Genomic DNA, 20295 nt, shown 5'->3' on the forward strand with positions numbered 1-20295 from the left:
CCTGTAAAAATGCTTACGTTTTATTTTTTTGACCTTTTCATCTGTCTCAACCATCTCTTTTGCTGACAGCTGTTCACTGTTGCCAGGGGCACTCTATGCAAATGGAGAGGAAGAGAAACATTCCCTTTTACTGTATTTTTGGGTAATAAAATTAAAAAAAAAGGCATTTTTATACTTTGCAAACTCTAACTATTTTTTTATATTTAGAATTTTGGTGCAGGTTATAATGTAAACAGTATGCCACCCAATGGAAACGTTCAGGGTGATAATCTTTTTTGTTGTAAAAAGTAACAACACATATGTGTTGTCACCAACCTTTGCCTTAGTCATAGATAGACATGCTTTTTAAAATTTTAATTTGAGTTTAATAATAAAATCCATGTATCGATAGAAGAAATTGTAACTTCTGTTGTGCAGTTTCTGTTTCCATGTCTTTGAGCTCAGCCCAATGGCCTACCAAAGGATAACTAGAAATTGTCTCTTTCCCTTCCATTATACCAATGGAAGCATCATCATTGATCAACTGACAATGTAAAAAACTGGTATGGGTGATAGCTCTTACAATTGTTGTATGTATACTGTATGTTGTGACAGTGCTATGTTATAAGGGGAAAAAATGTATAAGAAGAGATGGAGCTTCATTGTATCAAGAAAAGACACATGTATGAAATATATAAAAAACGATCCCTCAGAACCTGGCTTTTTTCTGCTACACTATCACAAGATCTCAAGTAAGACCTATAGACGTTCCATTGTTCTGCTCCTGGTAAGTGCTGTGAAAAGTTGTATTCCCATTTTTTGGAAACAACAACAGCCACCTTCACTGTCTGTTTGGAAAAAATGATGGAAATCAACAAGATGAAGGACCTGATTGTGACAGAGAAGGGCACTAGGGAGAATTTCCTAAATAAATGGTTTTATTGGTGTCACTCTGAATACTCCTCTGAGTATAAATCTTTATAGGACCCGACATAAGTGAGATTATACCCTGAGAGGCTTGATGGTGCAGCGAATGGGGAGTACTGCTTCCCAGTCCCCTTCCCTGAACTGGGGGCTATTCTCCCCTTTTAAAATATATTTCCCCATTTAGCTTTCGAGTTGTCTGATCCGGTTTTCTAAAATGTTTGTTTTTGATGAGGGCAATGCTGGCGGACATCTTGGGTCAGAAGAGTCTTTTTAAGTCCCTGCCCCAAGATTTGGTCTACATTTTGCAAAGTCGATAGGAGAGGGAGAGAGCACCAATCTGTCAGGGAAAGTGATAGAGGCAGGGAGAGGTTCCTAAAAGGGACAGGCTAGGGACACTCCTTCCTACTTAGGAAGCTTCCCCGCTGGGACCGGACCAGCCAGGCCACATTCTGCCTTCTGAGACAGATGCTGTTGGTGCGTCTGAACCTGCTTTGTTCACGGAACTGTGAGTGTTTCCCTGGTGTGACCCTCTCCTGCTAGGCTGTCTATTGGGTTGAGTCTTGCCTTTAATACCAGTAGTTGTTCCTGCAACCATACTCTGTGTAATTACTCCACCACACCTACACACAGACTGCTTCACTTTCACTTTCCATTCAGCAGGGCGAATAAGGCCCCTTTCAAATTGACGGTCTGGTAGGGTCCACCTGTCAGTTTTTCAGGCGGACCCTATTGGACCATCCAAAGACCTCTAAGGACCAGTGGGTATCAGAGGACAAGTGTCCACCGACCCCCCGCTGGCATCCGATCCTGTACAAAAACAGACAGATGGGGATTCGTTCTCCATCCATCAGGTGGATGGGATCGGATGACAGTCAGGTGAAAACGGAAAGGCAGTCCGTTTCCAGTCGACCGCCACATAAAAGACAGAGGGCTGTATCTGTGTCTGCTCTGCAGCAGTGGAGCAGACACTGATCTGTCATCCCACTGCTCAGTGGGGATTATTGGAGAGATTCCCCCGCTGAGCAGGCGGATGCACTGACGGGTCCGCCCCATCTGAAAGGGGCCTAAAGGATGTCAAAGAATCCCTTCTGTAGTCTATAAAGACTTGTTTACACTGGTGGCAGCTCTAATGGCCCCTGTGAAAAGTGATCTGTGGTGGATTGCTTATTAGACAGCTTATTACAGACAGCTGGGAGGAAATATGTCACCTTTCCAACCCCTTAAAAGGCTGCACCACTGCTTCCAAGCTTGTGCAATGCATGCGCATTGGTGTGGGGTCATATTAATTTGAATGGGTCATATTTGGTGGTGGTACTGCTTGCCAAATGCGACAGTGGTTATAACTGTTGTCACATCTAAAGTATGTGTGGAAATCCCTCTGGCTAGGTTAGGGGGGAAATCAAGGGGGCGGGAACTGCTGGTCAACAGCCTATTTTTACTTCCCCCCAGCCGCATGTGCAATATGTAAGATAAAGTTGTGACATCTGCTTGAAAGTGTTGTGTGAGGGGACTGTGTAAATCTCTGGACTGGAGGGAAAGAAATTCAAATCTGTTGGCAGGTAATGCAGCTCCTGTTTATGTATTTCCTGTGCATTTAGCTGTTTGGCTGGATTTCAGCTTTAAATTTGTGCTATGAACCACTGTTCATCTATGTCTGCCAAAACCTGCAAAATATACATATTTTCAATTGTGTGTGCATAATTTACAAAAAAACTTGCAATAGCCACTTTAAATTATGCACACTGATTTATTTTGAAACATGAATTATTTAAACTACAAGACTGCACTTTGACTAAATGCATCCCTTGTCACCTTTGTAACCTCTCTAATTAACTGAAGGGTAAAATACTGATTTCCCCTTAGTTCTCTAAGAAGAGGAATTTACTTGTTGGGAAATGCTTAGCTCTACATGATCACCTCCATTAAATATAAAAAAATTATAGAAAATAAGATAGTGGCTTCTATAGGGTCTCTGTACCAGTAAGTAGAAAACCTTAGGAATGTTTCTTCTTGGTGTTAAATCAGAGAAAGCAAACAATGTATACTTTAATTGCCAATAAATCCAATAAATGAGTGAATAAACTTAGCTTGGAAGTATGATCCTGACCACAGATATAGATATAAAATATCAAAATATCAGATATTGATGTAAAATATCAATGGTTGGTGTCCTGTTGAGGTGTCATATATATATATATATATATATATATATATATATATATATAAAAGAAGATGCATCATAATTTTTTTTTAAATACAATAGGTATAACATGTTGGTTGCTGCTATACTTAATTACTTGTCAAAGTGTCTGGTTAAGTTTACCACCCCTCTGAATAGCCATCTGCAGGTGTTCACTTTTAAAGTGGTAGTAAACTCCGCTTTGTGATTTTTACCTACAGGTAAGAGTATAATGAAGCTTTCTGTAAGTAAAATGAATATCTTCAAAACGTGTACCGTTTAGGAGACATTCGCTTGTTTGGCAGACGGTGACATCACGCCGCATGCACGGGACAGCTCTGTGCCGCGGTCGTGACTCCCCTGGCCGGAGACTGCAAACTGGGAAGGAAGACCGAGTGAAGATGGAAGCCCTGTAAGTGGTGACAGTGCACAGCTGCAGGGCTTCATTTCAAGGTAAGTCTTTTATAATGTGCTAGTATTCCATGCATACTAGCGCATTATGATATTACCTTGCAGGCAGACTGAATCTATTTTTTTAAAAATAATATTACTACCGCTTAAGAGGCTGTTGGCTGGAAGCTCATAGGCAAATTATCACCTCCGAAATGTTTTAGCTATTGAAAACCTGCTGTTCAGCAGCCACATAGTGTGTAGCACTAGAATGGGTCATACGTAGTGACAGTTCCACCTGGCAAACATGATATATTGTATACATTTTACTGCAACACAACCACAGCAATTGTGTACCAATATGGCCAATTTGTGACTCAACTGTCAGAGGGTGGTAAAAATGCACATAAACTGCCTGTTTTTACTACCCCTTTGCCTAGGCCTAAGGGCCATTACATGTGGTTGCAGGCATTCAGGAGGAAACATATCACAGCCTGTCAACTGCCTTTATAAAGTGATCCACCACAGATCACTTTTAATAAACTCTACCGCATATTCAGGGATGTTGAATTCCTATCACCTGGCGTCAGGCAGGTAGGTTTTTTTTACCTTCAGCCCTGCTGCGGGCAAGCAGCATGGCTCACCTGTCAGGTGGAAATATTCAGTGCAAGCCTCTCCGCCCCTCCCATGTGAAGCTCCCCCCGCCCACTGTCTCCAGGGCTCCGCTTGCCCATCTGTGGACCCGGGACTGGCTCACCACCAGCGGCTAGAGGGGAGGAAGGAGAACAGACACGTCCACTCCCCTTCTTGTCCTGACCTGGAAGTGACGTTATGGTGTCACTTCTGGGTCCCTGTTGAGAGATTCCTGGCAATTGAGGCCGGGAAAGACTGTAATGCAGTGCAATGTGCACTGAATGAGAGCAATAATTCTAGCACCAGACCTCCTTCATAACGCTAAACTGGTGACCTATAGGGGCTTTAAAAGCGTCACCTATAGAAAATATAGGGTACTGAAGTTTGTCGCCATTTCACGAGTGCATGCAAATTTAAGGTCTGACAACCTCATCTTTTATATTTTACAAAAAAATAGGGTAATTTATTGCTTTTTTTGTGCCCTAAAACTAACTAACTTGTATTTTGTACTAAAATTTTGCAGTAATATCACACGACATAAAAAATTGGAACTGCCACTATTTTATTCTCCAGTGTCACTGATTTCAGAAAATATATCATGTTTGGGGGTTTTGTGCAATCTTCAAGCCTAAAATGATTTTTTTAATCTTGTGCAAAAAATGCAAAAATGGCTCTGGCAGCGAAAGGGAAAAAGGATAAGCCCGACACTCCCCTTTCTTGACAAGCACCCAATCAGTGCTCATTACACTGCATGGTGTCTCTATGCTCCCTACTAGTCCCCAGGGGCAGTGCTGGAGACAGCCAGGGAGGGGAGAAGAAGATATACAGCGCAATGTTAAAATTATTAAACGCTTAAGTCGCCATAAAACCCCTTTTGTTTTTAAAACATTCCTAATATCACCTCCGATTTAAATACAGTTTTGGTTAAAAAAAAAATATTTTTCATCTGAACAAGTAGATTGTCGTGAGGAACAAGTAGATTGGGACACCGATTTAGTCCTTGGACAAGAGGCTTTTTAAAAAATTTCCACACCCCTGTATATAAACAAGGTCTAAAGCACATAATGTATTACAAAAGCAGAGAATGCCAACCAAAGAGACCATAAAGGCAGAATCAAGGTTTGATTGGCAATAGAAATATATCTATGATGCCTCACAGCTGATAGAAATATAATGTACTCTAAAGCACATACATCAAAGCTTAATTACTGTGTATTACTAATTGCTCTGTAGATTACCAGCCTTCTACATTAAAATGGTTAAAACATCAAGAGAGGTGAATATCAAAACACTGGAGAAAGCATGTTCATAACAAGCTTTATTGTTTCTCCATTAATACCAGCAACCAATTTAATTAAAACAATTGGTTACCCATGAATAGCCAATCAAAGGGTTTCTTCCCATTTGCTTTCACTCTAATATATTCATATGACTGATATTTTTATTGTTGGATAGTAAAATTCTTTCCTACTTTCATTATCCCATGGACTTTCCTTACTCACTTACCTAATTCAAATTTTCATAATAATAATAATATTAACTAAAAGTAATAACAATTAGCCTGCCTTGATCATACTAATGACCACAGACAAATATTTGAGTCATATGATTGTGATGTTCTTTCCACTAATTCCTCTGTGGTTTTCTTTGAAAAGATGTTCTGAAAAAAAAACACAGGCCTTGCTAAATCTGCACTGCAACATCTATTTAAAATTAACTGCAGTTTCGGTTACGTTTTTATAAGTAACATAAAACGTATACATTTCTCTAGAACATTAAAATTCCCAAAGCACTGAAAATATGTACTGTTTCAATGGTGGACTCTGGGAAGAAATGATCAAGCTAACTCATCAAGCGTACAGTATATGCTATTTCCTAAACTTTCTCAGATTTGTTTATAATTGTACGTTAATTCTGAATGTTCAACTCGATTGTTTCGGTGTCAAGCTGCTTGCACTGAAAATTACACTGAATCATCCTTTCCACACCAAACCCTCTCTTGGCCAAAGTCTAATCACCTAAAGTGTGGTCTGATAGGATGGGATAAATCTGTTTAGAGGGACAGGGTGAAAAAAAAGATATACATTTTTTCTGAAAATACAGTTATCCTTTAAACCAGGGGTCTCCAAATTTTATAAACAAGGGGCCAGTTTACTACCCTTAAGGCTTTTTGGAGGTAGGATTGTGGCCAGGGAGGGAAGAAAATGTCTCTATGCTTCAGGTGTGGTGTTCAGTTGCACAGTGCCTATGGCCAGAAGGAGGAGGAATAATGCCCTGTCATTGGTATTACTGGGAGGAATAGTGCCCCGTCACTAATATCTGTGGTAGGAATAGTGCCCCATCATTGGTGTGATTGGGAGGAATAGTGCCCCATCACTGGTATCAGTGGGAGGAATAGTGCCCCATCATTGGTGTGAGTGGGAGGCATAGTACCCCATCATTGGTGTGAGTGGTAGGAATAGTGCCCCATCATTGGTGTGAGTGGGAGGAATAGTGCCCCATCATTGGTGTAAGTGGGAAGAATAGTGCCCCATCATTGGTGTGAGTGGGAGGAAGTGCCCAATCATTGGTGTGAGTGGGAAGAATAATGCCCCATCATTGGTGTGAGTGGGAGGAATAGTGCCCCATCATTGGTGTGAGTGGGAGGAATAGTGCCCCATCATTGGTGTGAGTGGGAGGAATAGTACCCCATCATTGGTGTTAGTGGGAAGAATAATGCCCCATCATTAGTGTGAGTGGGAGGAATAGTGCCCCATCATTGGTGTGAGTGGGAGGAATAGTGCCCCATCATTGATGTGAGTGGGAGGAATAGTGCCCCATCATTGGTGTGAGTGGGAGGAATAGTGCCCCATCATTGGTGTGAGTGGGAGGAATAGTGCCCCATCATTGGTGTGAGTGGGAGGAATAGTGCCCCATCATTGGTGTGAGTGGGAGGTGCCCAATCATTGATATTAGTGGGATGAATAGTGCCCCATTGTTGATGTCATAGTCAGGAATAGTGCCTCAAATCAGTGGGAGGAATAGTGCCCCAAGGGTTGGAAAAAGGCTAGCCAAAGGGTGCATCCAGCCCTGGAGCAGCACTTTGGAGACCACTATTTTAAATCATAAATTGTCACATATCTCTTAGCCCAACATGCTTTAGTATGTAATCCTACAGTATCACCGTACCTTTTAATCTCCCCCCAGTACGCAGGACCCATTCACACCACAGTGCACATTATTGTGTGTATAACATGAGCACATTGATGTATGTTGTCATGCATGCTGCACTTCAATGCATTGTTACCTTCTAAAGTTATTCTTATGCACTGCAGTGTGTTGTGATGCATCGTAACATGCTACGTACAAATGCAAAAAATTTTTTCTGTGGTCACCAACACAGTGCACTTGATTTACTAAACGTAAATAGACTGTTCACTTTGTAAATAAATTTTCACCTTAGTTTGATGAATGTGGTGACAATTACAAAGATTACCCATTCACATACAAGGAAAAGAAAAAAAATACACTTTTTTACTTGCACATTATTACACAGTTACATAATTAGTCTGGCTGAAAAAAAGACAAAAGTCCATTCAGTTCAACCATAAAACAAAAAAAAAAAAAAGTTATAATCCTATACCCACAGTTGATCCAGAGGAAGGCACAAAAACCCAGCAAAACATGATCCAATTTGCCTGCTGGGAAAAAAAAATTCCTTCCTGATCCCCCCAGAGGCAACTGGATATTCCCTGGATCAACTTTACCTATAAATGTTAGTAACCAGTTATATTCTGTGTATCTAAGAAAGAATCCAGGCCTTTTTTTAAGCAATCCACTGAACTGGCCAGAAACAACTCTTGAGGGAGTCTATTCCACATTTTCACAGCTCTTACTGTGAAGAAACCTTTCCGTGTTTGGAAAATTAAATTTCAAAGTTTTCTATTGGAAGACAGAAATGAGCAGATCTTTACCTCATTCACTAAGCTAAGAGAATATTCTCTTGCAAAATGAACAGCCTATTTGTCTTTAGTAAACCAACCCCAGTGCATTGGTTTGAAGCTAAGCAAAAGGCAAATTGTTTTGTAATTGCACTGCGACCATACTGGCCAGCACAGCACAATTCAGCCCAATGCTTCCGGCATGAACGAGCCCTTAACCCTCCAACACTTTACCTTTCCCAACATTTATCCCCCAAAAATTGCTTTGATGTGGTCATCCATTTCCCCAAGCTTGTAAAAATAATTCACGCAACCAGCTGTTGAAAATGAACCCCTTCTTTCTCCAAAAATGCAGTCTAAGCAAACTAAACAACACTTTTACTAATATATAAATATCACATTTTTATCAATTGTTGATTGTTAAACCTTCATCTCCATCTCTAACCACTCTCACTGGCTGCTAATGTACACCTACAGAGTGACACATGATCTCCTAAGGGGGCGCTGAGGTGTTTTGGACACATGGGCAATGACTGTAACTTCTCTTAATCAATGCTGTGCTAGAGGCAAAGTGGTAGCATGCAATTGGGGGTATTACTGGTCTGGGGGAAAAGTGATGAGTGAGTGATCTGTTTAAAAGCCAGATAGTTCACATTTGACATACATTGTACAGACATAGCCAAAAAAATGGTTGTTAAACTCTTAGCTTCTTTCCCTAACAACTAAACTGTCAATTAATTTATTTATTTATAAGAAACTAATTTGTAAACTTTACATTTTGAAAGTTTAGCTGCCTGTACCAAATCTTTACAGGTTTTGGAATACTAACACCAAAAAATCGCTTGTGGTTATGAGTATTAGCTGTATTAGATTACACTGTTCAACAAATTTTTATTTTTTGCCAGTTTTGGAAACAAAAGGATCCATTTCTTAATGAATTTCACATTCTGAGTTCAAATATAACAATGAAATTTGTCAATTGGCTCTAGTTTTTCTGTAAACGGAAAGTTTTCTACTATAGGCGTAATGACTACATAATGCACAATAATTATATAGATAGATGTCTTTCCACAAATATAAAGCAAGTGATATTGACTACATAACAAAGCCTAAATGGCATAATATATTGCATAGGATTACCAAGAAAAATTATAGCCATAAGCTAAGTTGAATCATTTTAATACTTAGGATTCTCACTAGTTTTGTCTTCAGTTTGTGTCGGTTTTGCTTCTCTTGGCTTTTCTCTTGTATTCGAGGAAAGGGCTATCTCTTACAACTGCACGTGACTACACGCTTCAGGTTCTTCCTCACTTGACTCAACCACGAAGGATTCTGGTGCTTTAGGAATTGGTAGCCCCTCTCCATGAGGAACTGGACGTATTGCCGATGGAATATTTGGATAGTGCACAGATAACTTTTTCTTCTTATTTAGCCCTTTTACAATTGGAGGCACCATACAAAAGTAACAATTACTAACATGATCTGTTGGCTCTCTCCAAATCATTGGCACAGCGAAAGGCATAGATGCCTTTTTTCCATTCAACCATTGCTCCAGTGCCGTCCCACAAGAATTGCAGCATATATGTGGTGCCCAGCTCTTGTCCTGGTCTCCTATCTTGCAGCCAAAATACAAGTTGTAGGCTTTCTTAATCATTCCTGTTATCCTCCTTTTTTGTGAGATAAAAGTTATTTCACCGCAGATATAGCAGAAATTATCTGCTTTATTCACACAAGTTCGAGGCATTACTGAGTAGCCTATATAAGCATAAAACGAAATGTAAAGACGCTGTCGAACTACAATCAGCTACAGATACTGCAGCTTTTATGCAGTGAAGTGATGCAATTAAAGGCTAATATTGCATCATCTCAGTATACATGCAATTTTCTATTGGTCACCAGTATCAATTGCGCAATATGCAGCTGAAGTTGCATCATAATTTTGAATGGCTTACGTCATTAGATGGGTGAATATATCATGGAAACTAGAGCCAATCAACATTTTTTAGGGTCATTTTCGTTTTCAGCACCCCAAAATTATGTAAGATTAGCTAATTTTATGCCCAAAACTTTTTACCTGTTGAACAGTGTTATGGGAACCTAAAGTGGATTGGCTGATCAAGAATTTGAGGGTTCTGAAATGACCTAAAATGCAACTCATTCATTTATCCTTTGCCAAAAAAATATGCTTTTTAAAAAAAAAAATTAAGTTTATTATTTTATTTCAATTTGTTTTTAACTTTGCATTTGTTCACGCTAGCAAAAAAAAAAATAGAATGAATGATTCCTTCCAGAAGGTATAAATCAATGTCTAATTACAGCTATGTTCTTAAGCAAAGACTGACTTAATACAGCAAGATAAGCAAGTGTCCAGAGGGAAACCGAACTCAAATGTGAGAATTTAGCTACATAATTGAGATATGAGGCTGAGCATGCAAAGAAACTAAATACATCAGAGGGCTGAATGGTAACTTTGTGACTGTGAATAATGCAATGTGAGAAATGGGTATCCCTCATAAGCGATAGGAGGTTATAAGAGAAAGATATAGGTACACAGGAAGAGAGGATCCAATCACTATAAAAAGCTTTCCGATCTCATTGTGTAGAAGAAACCATTTTCTATGTCTTGGCCTTGAGCCCACTGAGAGAGGAAATACATAAAGTGATAACATACAAGAGATACCTTATCATCAAGCTACATTGCAATAAACTTTGTAATGTGTCTTACCAAAGAATTTCTGTGATTTCTTTAAAAAAATACCTAACAGCAAATCCACCCAAACTGATATATTAGTTTGGCCTGTTTGCAAAATGATTCACAACCTGGTTTCTTATATCTTTCTGGCACTCCAGTGTCGAGATACCCCCTTTCAGAATTCTCAGATTTGCTTAACTGTTGTAGTTGTTACATAGGCACATTTTTATATTATGCTCCCCTAGATGAGTTGTCACTGGTTTCTCTGACATGTGAAGCTGACTAGGGAACAAACCCATGTTATCCCCGGGCCCAAAGGGCACTAAGACATGGCAAACCCAGATACTCCTGCGCTTAGGGATGACTCTGTATGGAGAGGACCACATCACGAATTTCTTGGGATATGCACGCTTTTCTGCCATCAAATGACCAGGGAAGTCCAAATATACTAAGTAGAGAAAAACAAACAGAGGGCGCACCGGCCTAGTGCATTACCTTAAAAAATGTGTTTGTTAAATGATAAAAGTAGGTATTGTACTCACAAAATGACAATACAGTCAAAGGCACGTTGTGAAAGAACAGCTCTGTCCAATCCGCACTATGTGTCTGTCCATAATGGGAACCAGGGGCGGACTGACTATTTGGAAACTCGGGCACTGCCCGAGGGCCCGGGGTCAGTAGGGGGACCCATGAGATGCCCCTGGTACCTTTTTCATAGGTTTTTTTGAGTTTGGGTAAGGACACAGGGGCCCCATGATCCCCTATTGCCCGGGGGCCCCATGAGTTTTCAGTCCGCCCCTGATGGGAACTCTGGACCTCGAACAGGCCTCTTCCTCAGAGCCAAAGGACACTAAACCATCTCACCTCATGGTACCTATACATACCATTGGTTACATCTCTTCTGCAGTCCAGGAGCCCAACATTTTGGGCTGTTCTAATCTGTAATCTTTAAGATATTCTAATGCAAGATCCCATTAGCCAATTAGGCAAGGCAATATAAAATGCAGCGTATACTGTTGACGCTATATAAATCCTGTATACTAATAATGAAGAGCCATTATGAATTTGCAACAAGTGGGCACCAGGCAACACTACTGTTCAGGGCTGCTTCTGGAACCCGTATTGTTGCAATCTGTGATGACCTTAAACAGGGTATTTTAACTCTACCTGTATAACATTAGTTCATACAAAATATAAAAAAAATATCATTACATCTATTACTGTTTATGCAGCCTAACTGCATTACAGTACTAAAAATAAATGTCTCATTTGGGATTTAACTCCTTGAAAAAGCAATGCAGTTTCACATGCTCTGGGGCTTCTTTTCCACTGCCCTAAAACCGAAGCTGAAGAACTAAAGTGTGAAGAAGCAATGACCTCTTAATGGACAGATTTACTAAACACATATTGTAGCAAAAACTCCTTTTAAATAATAATATTTGCAGCTATATTTCTAGCTATTTGTGGTTTTCAAAGAAAACAATTTATCACTTATTATATGCAATCTTACATGAGCATAAACAGATATTGGTAATAACAGATTTTAGAGAGATTGTACCTGCTGGTGGTTTCATGAAGGGAGGAGGGATTAAAGGGACCACAATTGGCATGTTTCCATGATCCTTTGACCCTGCTGGTAGTTCTGCAAGCCCATTTCCTGTAGCAAGCCCTGAATAATTTGTATTGAATGGTGCAATAACACTGTCCTCGCATAGTTTTGGTTTTGGCAATGAATTCTCTGTAAGGAAATAAATGCAGTTGTTTAAGGGAAATTCCTGTATACTTTCAGTGTCTACACATTGTTATTACATTTTCATTGTTGATCTGCAATTCTTCTTTTAGTGACTATCTTTTTGTCAGGTACTGTAGCTAAAACTTTTGATCAAAAAAATGGTAGAAATAATACCATATCCAATAAGTTACCTATGGACTGTATGTTATAGTTTTTAACCTAGACATGATAGGTTGTGGTCTAATCATTTCAGCACTAATATTGAGAGACCAGAAAGCTAAGAGATATAATAAATATAATAATAATAATAATAATAATATAAAAATAATATCACTAAAAGGCAAGAATGGTGAGCCTTCATGTTACTTTACATACACATAACTTTACTTTGTTGAGCATGGTTTGGAACCAGCTTCACCTTAACTTTAACATAAGCCATAAACGTAAGTATAATCGATCATGTTAAACTGGACATGCGTATGCCAGAAATTTTCGCTTCGCATGCATTCATTCATTAAAGAATTTTGTTTCGTCATGTTCGTTTTGTTTACCCGATTCATTTTTGGAACTCATATCTTCGGTATTCGTTTTGTATATTCATTAATCTGGGTAGATTCAAAACATTTTGCTTTTTTTTCCAGAAGATTGGTATATATTTGATATATTATCGAATTGGACGGATTCAAATCAGAAGGATTTGATATTTTCAGAAGCTAGTCCAACCCATCAAGAGAAGTAGCATGAGCTGATTGGACAATATCGACTGGTGTTATGTACATCCGAATTAACAAATGGAACAAATTTTGGGCCCATTCATTATCCGAAACTGAATTATCGAGTTTATTCAAAAATTTAATTAATGTCCCTGTGGCCCCGAACTACTATCGCATTATGTGGCATCAATCATATGAAACAAATGCATTTGTTAATTTCTTTTTACTTTTTCAGATACGTTGACATTCGTTACTATGTCTATTTGGAGACTTGTACACATCCGAATCCCTGAAAATTAAAATTTTGTCCGAAAAACAAATTGAAACTAAACAAAACACACGTCTATGTAAAATGATTGAAACAAAAATCATAACATCACACTGCTGCTACCCATAACACATAACATCCAAAACACAGCCAATATGAGTGATTTTTTTTTATAATTTCAAGATACCCCAAAAAAACCCCACAAAAATCTGTTTCATGGCAAGAACTAATGATCCTCTTTAGACAGTATATTATTAATCAGATTTTCACTTACAGGAACAGTAAGAGCTGCTATTGTACCGGTACTACGATACCCAGGAAAAAATGGATACACACTATAAATCAGTTTGTCAGAAAAAATGAACATGCACTAATAAGCTGATCTCATTCACATTTATTCATAAAATTATAAAAGAATAAATTATCTATTAAAAAATGTACACAAAAGAAACACTTCTTTTTTTATACATGAAATGCACTGAAAAGATTTGGATTATTTTATTATTTTTATTTTGTACACTGAAATGGTCAGAACAGATCATATGATTACTACTTTACAGTTAAAACTAAGGTATATTTGTGTGGGAAAGAAGAACGTAACTTTCATTTGGGCACAAATACCCCCAAATCCCTACTCTTAGCACAACCCCCCCCCCCCCAATGTCCCCATGAGCACAAATCCTTCCCCAGCACAAATCCACCTTCCTAACACAAATCCCCACCACAAAATTTCCCATCCTAGCACAAAGCACCCCCCCCCCAAATCCCCCTCTTAGCACAAGTTCCCCCCCAAATTTCCCCTCCTAACATAAATCCTCCCCCCAATCATCTATACTAGCACAAATCCCCCCTTCACAGCACAAATCCCCCCTAAATCATTCTTCCTAGCAACTCCCCAAATCACCCCCCTACACAAATACCCCCCCCACCACCACTGCCCCTCCTAGCACATATTCTCCCCTCCCTCAAACACACAGTCCTCAGATTCGGCGGGGCAGATGGCTGTGTGATGTCCTTCCCTGCAGGCTCCTCCTCATCTTGCCACACCAGAGTTGAAGAGGAACCTAGAGCGAGAGGACATTTAAAACTTCTGCCAGACAGCTTGTGGGAAGAGATGCCAGCTCTTGTGGGGTATGGAATTGCGGCTGGGGTCAGATCAAGACTTTACAGGTTTGCAAACCCTACACAGTCACGAACCTGACAGTCCTGATGCAGGAGGAGGAGGAGCTGGAGGGCAGAGAGAGCACAGCCTGCGCCACCTCCTGGCTCTCTTCTGCTCTCCAGTGTCAACTCGTGACAGTGCTGCTTGTGACATCCCACGTAAGCTGCTTGTGACTACCCTCGCTGATCTGACGGGAGTAAAAATGCTGCTGTCACTACTCCTTTCAGGGTGTAGCGGCAGGAACCCACCTCACATAACACCTGTGCCTGGGGCAGCCACAACCCCCCCCCTTCCCTGTCCTGGCCCTGTGTTTAGGGAAGGAGGGGACAAGAAGTGGAAGGTTTTTTACCTTAATGCAAAAAATGCATTAAAATGATTGTAAAGGATCAAATTTAACAAAAGAAATAACAAACATGTTATACTTACCTGCTCTGTGCAATGGTTTTGCACAGAGCAGCCCAGACACTTCTGCAGTCCCCCACCGGTGCTCTCAGCTTTCCTCCCCTGCCAAGTGCCACCATAGCTCACATAGCTTGCTATGGGGGCACCTGTAGAGGCTCTCTCCTAAGCCACACTCTGTGTCCATTGACAAACAGGGTGAGGCAAGGCCCTACCCCCCATTCCCTCTTCACTGGCTGTGATTGACAGCAACAGGAGCCAATGACGAGGGAGGGAGCAGAGAGAGCCACTGCTCTCGTGCACATCACTGGACTGAGTTCAGGCTGAGGTAAGTATAATGGGGGGGGGGGGGCTCTGTATGCAGAAGGTTTTTTAAATTAATGCAAATAATGCATTAAAGTAAAAAAAAAAAACTTCAGGCTTTAGAACCAATTTAAGGTGAATCCTTTTTGAGTTTAGAACCACTTTAAAAACAAGCAAACTAATTATTTCAGCTGTGATTTTCTCAAAGAAGCTGAACATAATGCAGGCCATACATGAGTCGAATTCCGAAAGATTTTTTTGTCCGAAAATCGAAAACGTTGTTTGCTCGGTAATTCGAAAGTGCCATCAATGATTTTGAAAATCAGCGACCAAGTCATAAAGTTCACCCCAAATAACTTCTGTTGCCTCCAGGTCACGGCTCATGCGCATATTCTTTTCGGAAAAACGATTGTATGATTTGACAATCATTGAGTCAAAAATCGGTTGTTTTTCATTAATTTTCCAACATGCCCGATCACTGAAAAGGGGAGGAACCACGAAACTAGGCTGGTGCCATTGACCCAATAACAGAGCGAAAATCGGCCAATTATTCTTAGGTCTGATTTTCGGATGAAAAATCGGTCGAATTTCGACCCATGTATGGCTGGCATAAGACCTGCTAGTTATCCCTACAAAAATTAGGTATTGTTCACATTGGCATACTTTAAGGCTCCATGCACACTAGGCGTTTTGATAATGCTGGTAACATTAGCTTTATAAAGTCATGTGAAAAACCTAAGCTTTCAGCTTTTCTTAGCGTTTTTGCATTAGTGTTTAGTGGCGTTTGGCCGCGTTTTTCCATGTTTGTGTTTTTAGCATTTTTTTACCCAAAAAAAAATGTTATTTTGGTTAAAAAAAGTCCAACAATGCCGATTTGCAACGTTTTGCTGCGTTTTTTAGCATTAGAGTGGTTTTACAGCTAAAAAACTCCTCTAGAAACCCACTATTCCTGGGGTTTTTTCCAGCCAAAAAAGCGTCCCTGCCAAAAAAATACTGATTATAGTCTATGTGTGCATGGACACATAGGATAACATGCTGGGGGGTTTACTGGCTGTAGAAAATATGTCAAAAGCCAAAAACAGCAGCTGTAAAAATGTCCAGTGTGCATGAGGACTTCATGGGTTCATGTACACTGCAGCTCCTAAACTGACATTCAGGAGCTGTTCAGAGTTTTTTTCAGCAGCCCCTGAACTTTTCCTATCGTTTTCCTATGTGTCCATGTACACTACTGTATGTTGTTTACAGTCGTTTACAGGCAGTTGAGTTTACAGTCGTTTTTTTTTTTAACGCACCATACTTGTGTTCAGGAGTAGATTTTGACGGCATTTCAAACACCAAACACTTGTAAATGCGTGTACAAGCGGTTAACCGCGTTTATAAGCATTTGCGTTTAGATGTGTTTTTTAACTGTTCCATGTCTAGATGCTGTCCAGAGCCTTTTTTCATCATCATAAATGCATGCACAGTGTTTTCCATGTATTCAAATGGACCTAGTACACCAGTGTAGTCAGTTCCAGGTTTCGCGTGAAGGAAAAAATGGTAGAACGTGCCGCATTTTGCTCATGATGGGATCCATAGTGAATACAACCAGAAAAGACAGGTCATCTCAATACATACTGATCTCTCTGCTTCTGATCTTTTTATTTCTCTCAAAATGTCTGAGATAGTTAAATTTTTACTATTTTTCAGGTCATTCTGGGCATTTGGGAAGGTCTCCTGAGGTTATCTTAAAAAAACGCTTCTAAACACAAACGCTCATAAACGCAGTATGCAAACGCAGCTAAACAGACATTTTTTAACCTACGTTTTCCAGCAGTCAGTTTCCATCGTTCAGAAGAGTTTTCCAAATGCCCCGTGTACATGAGCCCTTGCATGAAAGAAAATATGTTAGACACGGCTGCAATAATTTCTGCACAGAAATGAGCTGGAAGACATCCAAACACCACAAAAAAAAGACAGCTAATCTCAACAAATACTGCTCTCTCTGCTTCTGCTCTCTCTATTTCTCTCAAAATGTCTGAAATAGTTAATTTTTTACTGTTTTTCAGTGCATTCTGGGCATTTGGGAAGGTCTTCTGAGGTTATCTTTAAAAAACACTTCTAAAAACAATCGCTCATAAACATGCATAAACACAGTATGCAAACATGGTTTAACTGACGTTTTTTAACCTACATTTTCCAGCAGTCAGTTTCCATTGTTCAGAAGAGTTTTCCAAACGTCCCATGTACATGATCCCTTAATGTTCAACCTCAAAATATCTTAATTATTGCTATATATTTGCTAAAGTGATACAGCCCCCCCTGCTGCAGACACTAGGGCAGGGGCGGACTGACCATTTGGAAACTCCGGCACTGCCCGAGGGCCCGGGGTCAGTAGGGGGCCCCATGAGATGCCCCTGGTACCTTTTTCATAGGCTTTTTTGAGTTTGGGCAAGGACACAGGGGCCCCATGAATCCCCTATTGCCCGGGGGCCCCATGAGTTGTCAGTCCGCCCCTGCACTAGGGTCACAACCCTGCATCCTAATTTATTACACAAAATGAACAAATGAAGGACAGAAATCGTGACCTACGTTTTCCATGAACCAAACAAAAAGGAAAACCTAATACAAATTAAAATAAAAAACATAACTGCAATGTATCCAAAAGAAGATAAGTAGCAGCCAATGGGCAATGAAAAAAACATGGCAAGAAAAAAATGCAAATAATGACTAAGCCTTACTAGTTTGCATAATTATCCCAAAGAAGTACTGAAACACTACATTCCCCTGCCAGCAGACAGAAAAGTCAAGTCTGTAACATCCACTGGCAATATAAAACTGACGTGTTTAAAATAGATAAGTGGACAATAAGCCCTACGGCTGCAATAGGGTCACATAAATGAAAGGCTGTGAGGACAGCATGGTGCAACATTGACGTATAAAAATCTCAGCAATGCTTTTTGCATGGTAATTAACTTGCTTTATGATCCAGCAAAGGAACTTCTGGATAGAGAACATTTGCTTTGGCTCCACAAGCAAGGCCTTGTGCAAAAGATATGCAAAGCAGCTTGTACTTGCTAATGGTTTGGAAGCTGTAGACCAGACTTTGTTCATTAAACTCATAAACCAATAGCACTTACAGATCTGAAGATTTTCTGCTTTTTACCTTCCAGCAAAAGGAATAAGAAGTCAATAAAATAAACATTATTCCATTTGATGATTTGCACAATTTTATGCCGAACAAAAAAGACTAGCACAAATCCCCAAAATGCATGTTTAACATTTCCCCTATTTGAAAGTCCTACCGCTGCAAAAAAAAATCTACTTAAGCTTTAAACAGAAAACTCTTTAAACTAACATTGCTGGTTTATTTAATAAAGCAAAGTGCAATATAAAGAAAAGTAACCCAAAGAAAGCAAAATGTCAGCTGCTCTAAACTGGTGGAGGCCAAAACATGATTGGTTTCTAATACTATGGCTTTTTGCGGTACTTTACTACATGGTTCTATTGCAAGGGAAAATAGGAGGTCGTGGGAAAGCATGGTGTGGATGGATTTACAGAAGTGTGGGAAAAGAGAAAAAAATGCAATAAATTAAAAATACATTAGAGGGCCACTGTCATAAATGCATATTCACAAACTGCAAGCAACTTTTCCTATCACTGAAATAGCTATCCTTTACTATCTCAGATTCAACCCTTTTTGCATCATAATGGAACTACACTGCACCTGAGCAGCACAAACTGAAAACACTATTTCATTCATTTTTAATATTCAAAGCAAACTCCCTAATCCATCCATGTATCCATGCTTTATTTTGTTGAGAAATCACTTTAAAAAACATCCCCTAGCATTTCTGGCCTTGAGTAAAGTCAGATGATTCATGTAGCATTGACTTCCTGCAATCCATCTGCCCTTAGTTCAGGCATGCATGCCCGCTATTGTATTTAGGCAGACAAAAACTGCAGCTGTCAGAATACCTGAACAGTGACTGTGTCTGAGTGGATGCAGTCACTGTTCAGCCAACAAATTTCCACATATACAAAAAGATGACAACCACCCCAATTTATAACTAACTAGGTTCAAATGGAAGGGCAACAAATAAAAATTTCCCAGCACACTTACCAGCTAGGCTGTAAAAAAACAAATTGACCTTGTCACACTAAAAACAGAAGGTTTTGTTGCACACAATTGCAAATATATTTGGAAGCTGTAGTGCCCATGCCAAGGCTCCTCAGTATACTGCGCTCCTAATTCTATATTTTTGAGAGTCTCCAAGTTGGAGCACATATAGCAGTGGATAAATTGAGGGCATGTATGCCTGGGGGGAGTCCACTCTTCCTCAAAGGCACAGGGACAAATTTGATGCCCAGCAAGAGCACAATGGCAGATGAAGGCATCCAATGGGGGAGATTTACTAAAATTGGTGCACACAGAATCTGGTTCAGCTGTTCACAGATTCTGTGATTGGTTCACAGAATCAACCAGCTTCTAACTTCAGCTTGTTCAATTAACCACATGCCGCCCAGCAACTGTAGAAATACGTTGGCAGGTAGGCACGGCTGGGCAAAACCACGTTTTAAAACGTGTTTTCAAAACAGGTAGGGGGCGCACGCGAGGCTCGCCACCGCCCTACCTGTCCTGCCAATCACGGCCGCGGATGTCAGTCGCCGGGTCACAGCCGTTCGTTACCGGCTGTGTCCCGCCGATTAGCGGCAATCACTGACAGAGAGCAGGGCTGCAGTAGCTCTGCTTTCTGTCAGTTCCCTGTCAGCTCCTGACATGCTAAGCAGGAGAGAAGAGTTTATCTCTCTCGATCAGCGTTTCCCTCTGCAGTACACACCCCCGCCCCCTAGTAAAACACTCCCCTCACACAGTTAACCCTTTCACTGAATAATAAAGTTAACCCCTTCTTCCCCTGTGCCATTAGTACAGTGTCAATTTGTGGGGAAAAAAAGGATGTAAATTTCATTTATGTACCGTATTGCATGACCGCGCAATTGTCCGTTAAACTAGCGCAG

The 20295-nt window shown here is 40.1% G+C and overlaps 1 protein-coding gene across 3 annotated transcripts in view; it reads right to left on the reverse strand.

The window, feature by feature from the left end:
* SOBP (sine oculis binding protein homolog) overlaps window positions 1–20295 on the reverse strand; it is a 246459-nt gene that overhangs the window by 150564 nt on the left and 75600 nt on the right. For 2 of the 3 annotated variants that reach the window (XM_089664917.1, XM_089664924.1), the window contains one exon: window positions 12279–12458. In XM_089664917.1, the coding sequence (XP_089521043.1) occupies window positions 12279–12458 (180 nt within the window). Of the gene's footprint in view, window positions 1–12278; window positions 12459–17101; window positions 17165–20295 lie in introns of all 3 variants that reach the window. The other variant, XM_089664910.1, reaches the window with a different exon arrangement.

Source organism: Staurois parvus, unplaced genomic scaffold, assembly GCF_062004578.1.
Source record: "Staurois parvus isolate SC_StPar_1 unplaced genomic scaffold, SC_StPar_1.0 ptg000048l, whole genome shotgun sequence".
Classification (NCBI taxonomy): Eukaryota; Metazoa; Chordata; class Amphibia; order Anura; family Ranidae; genus Staurois; species Staurois parvus.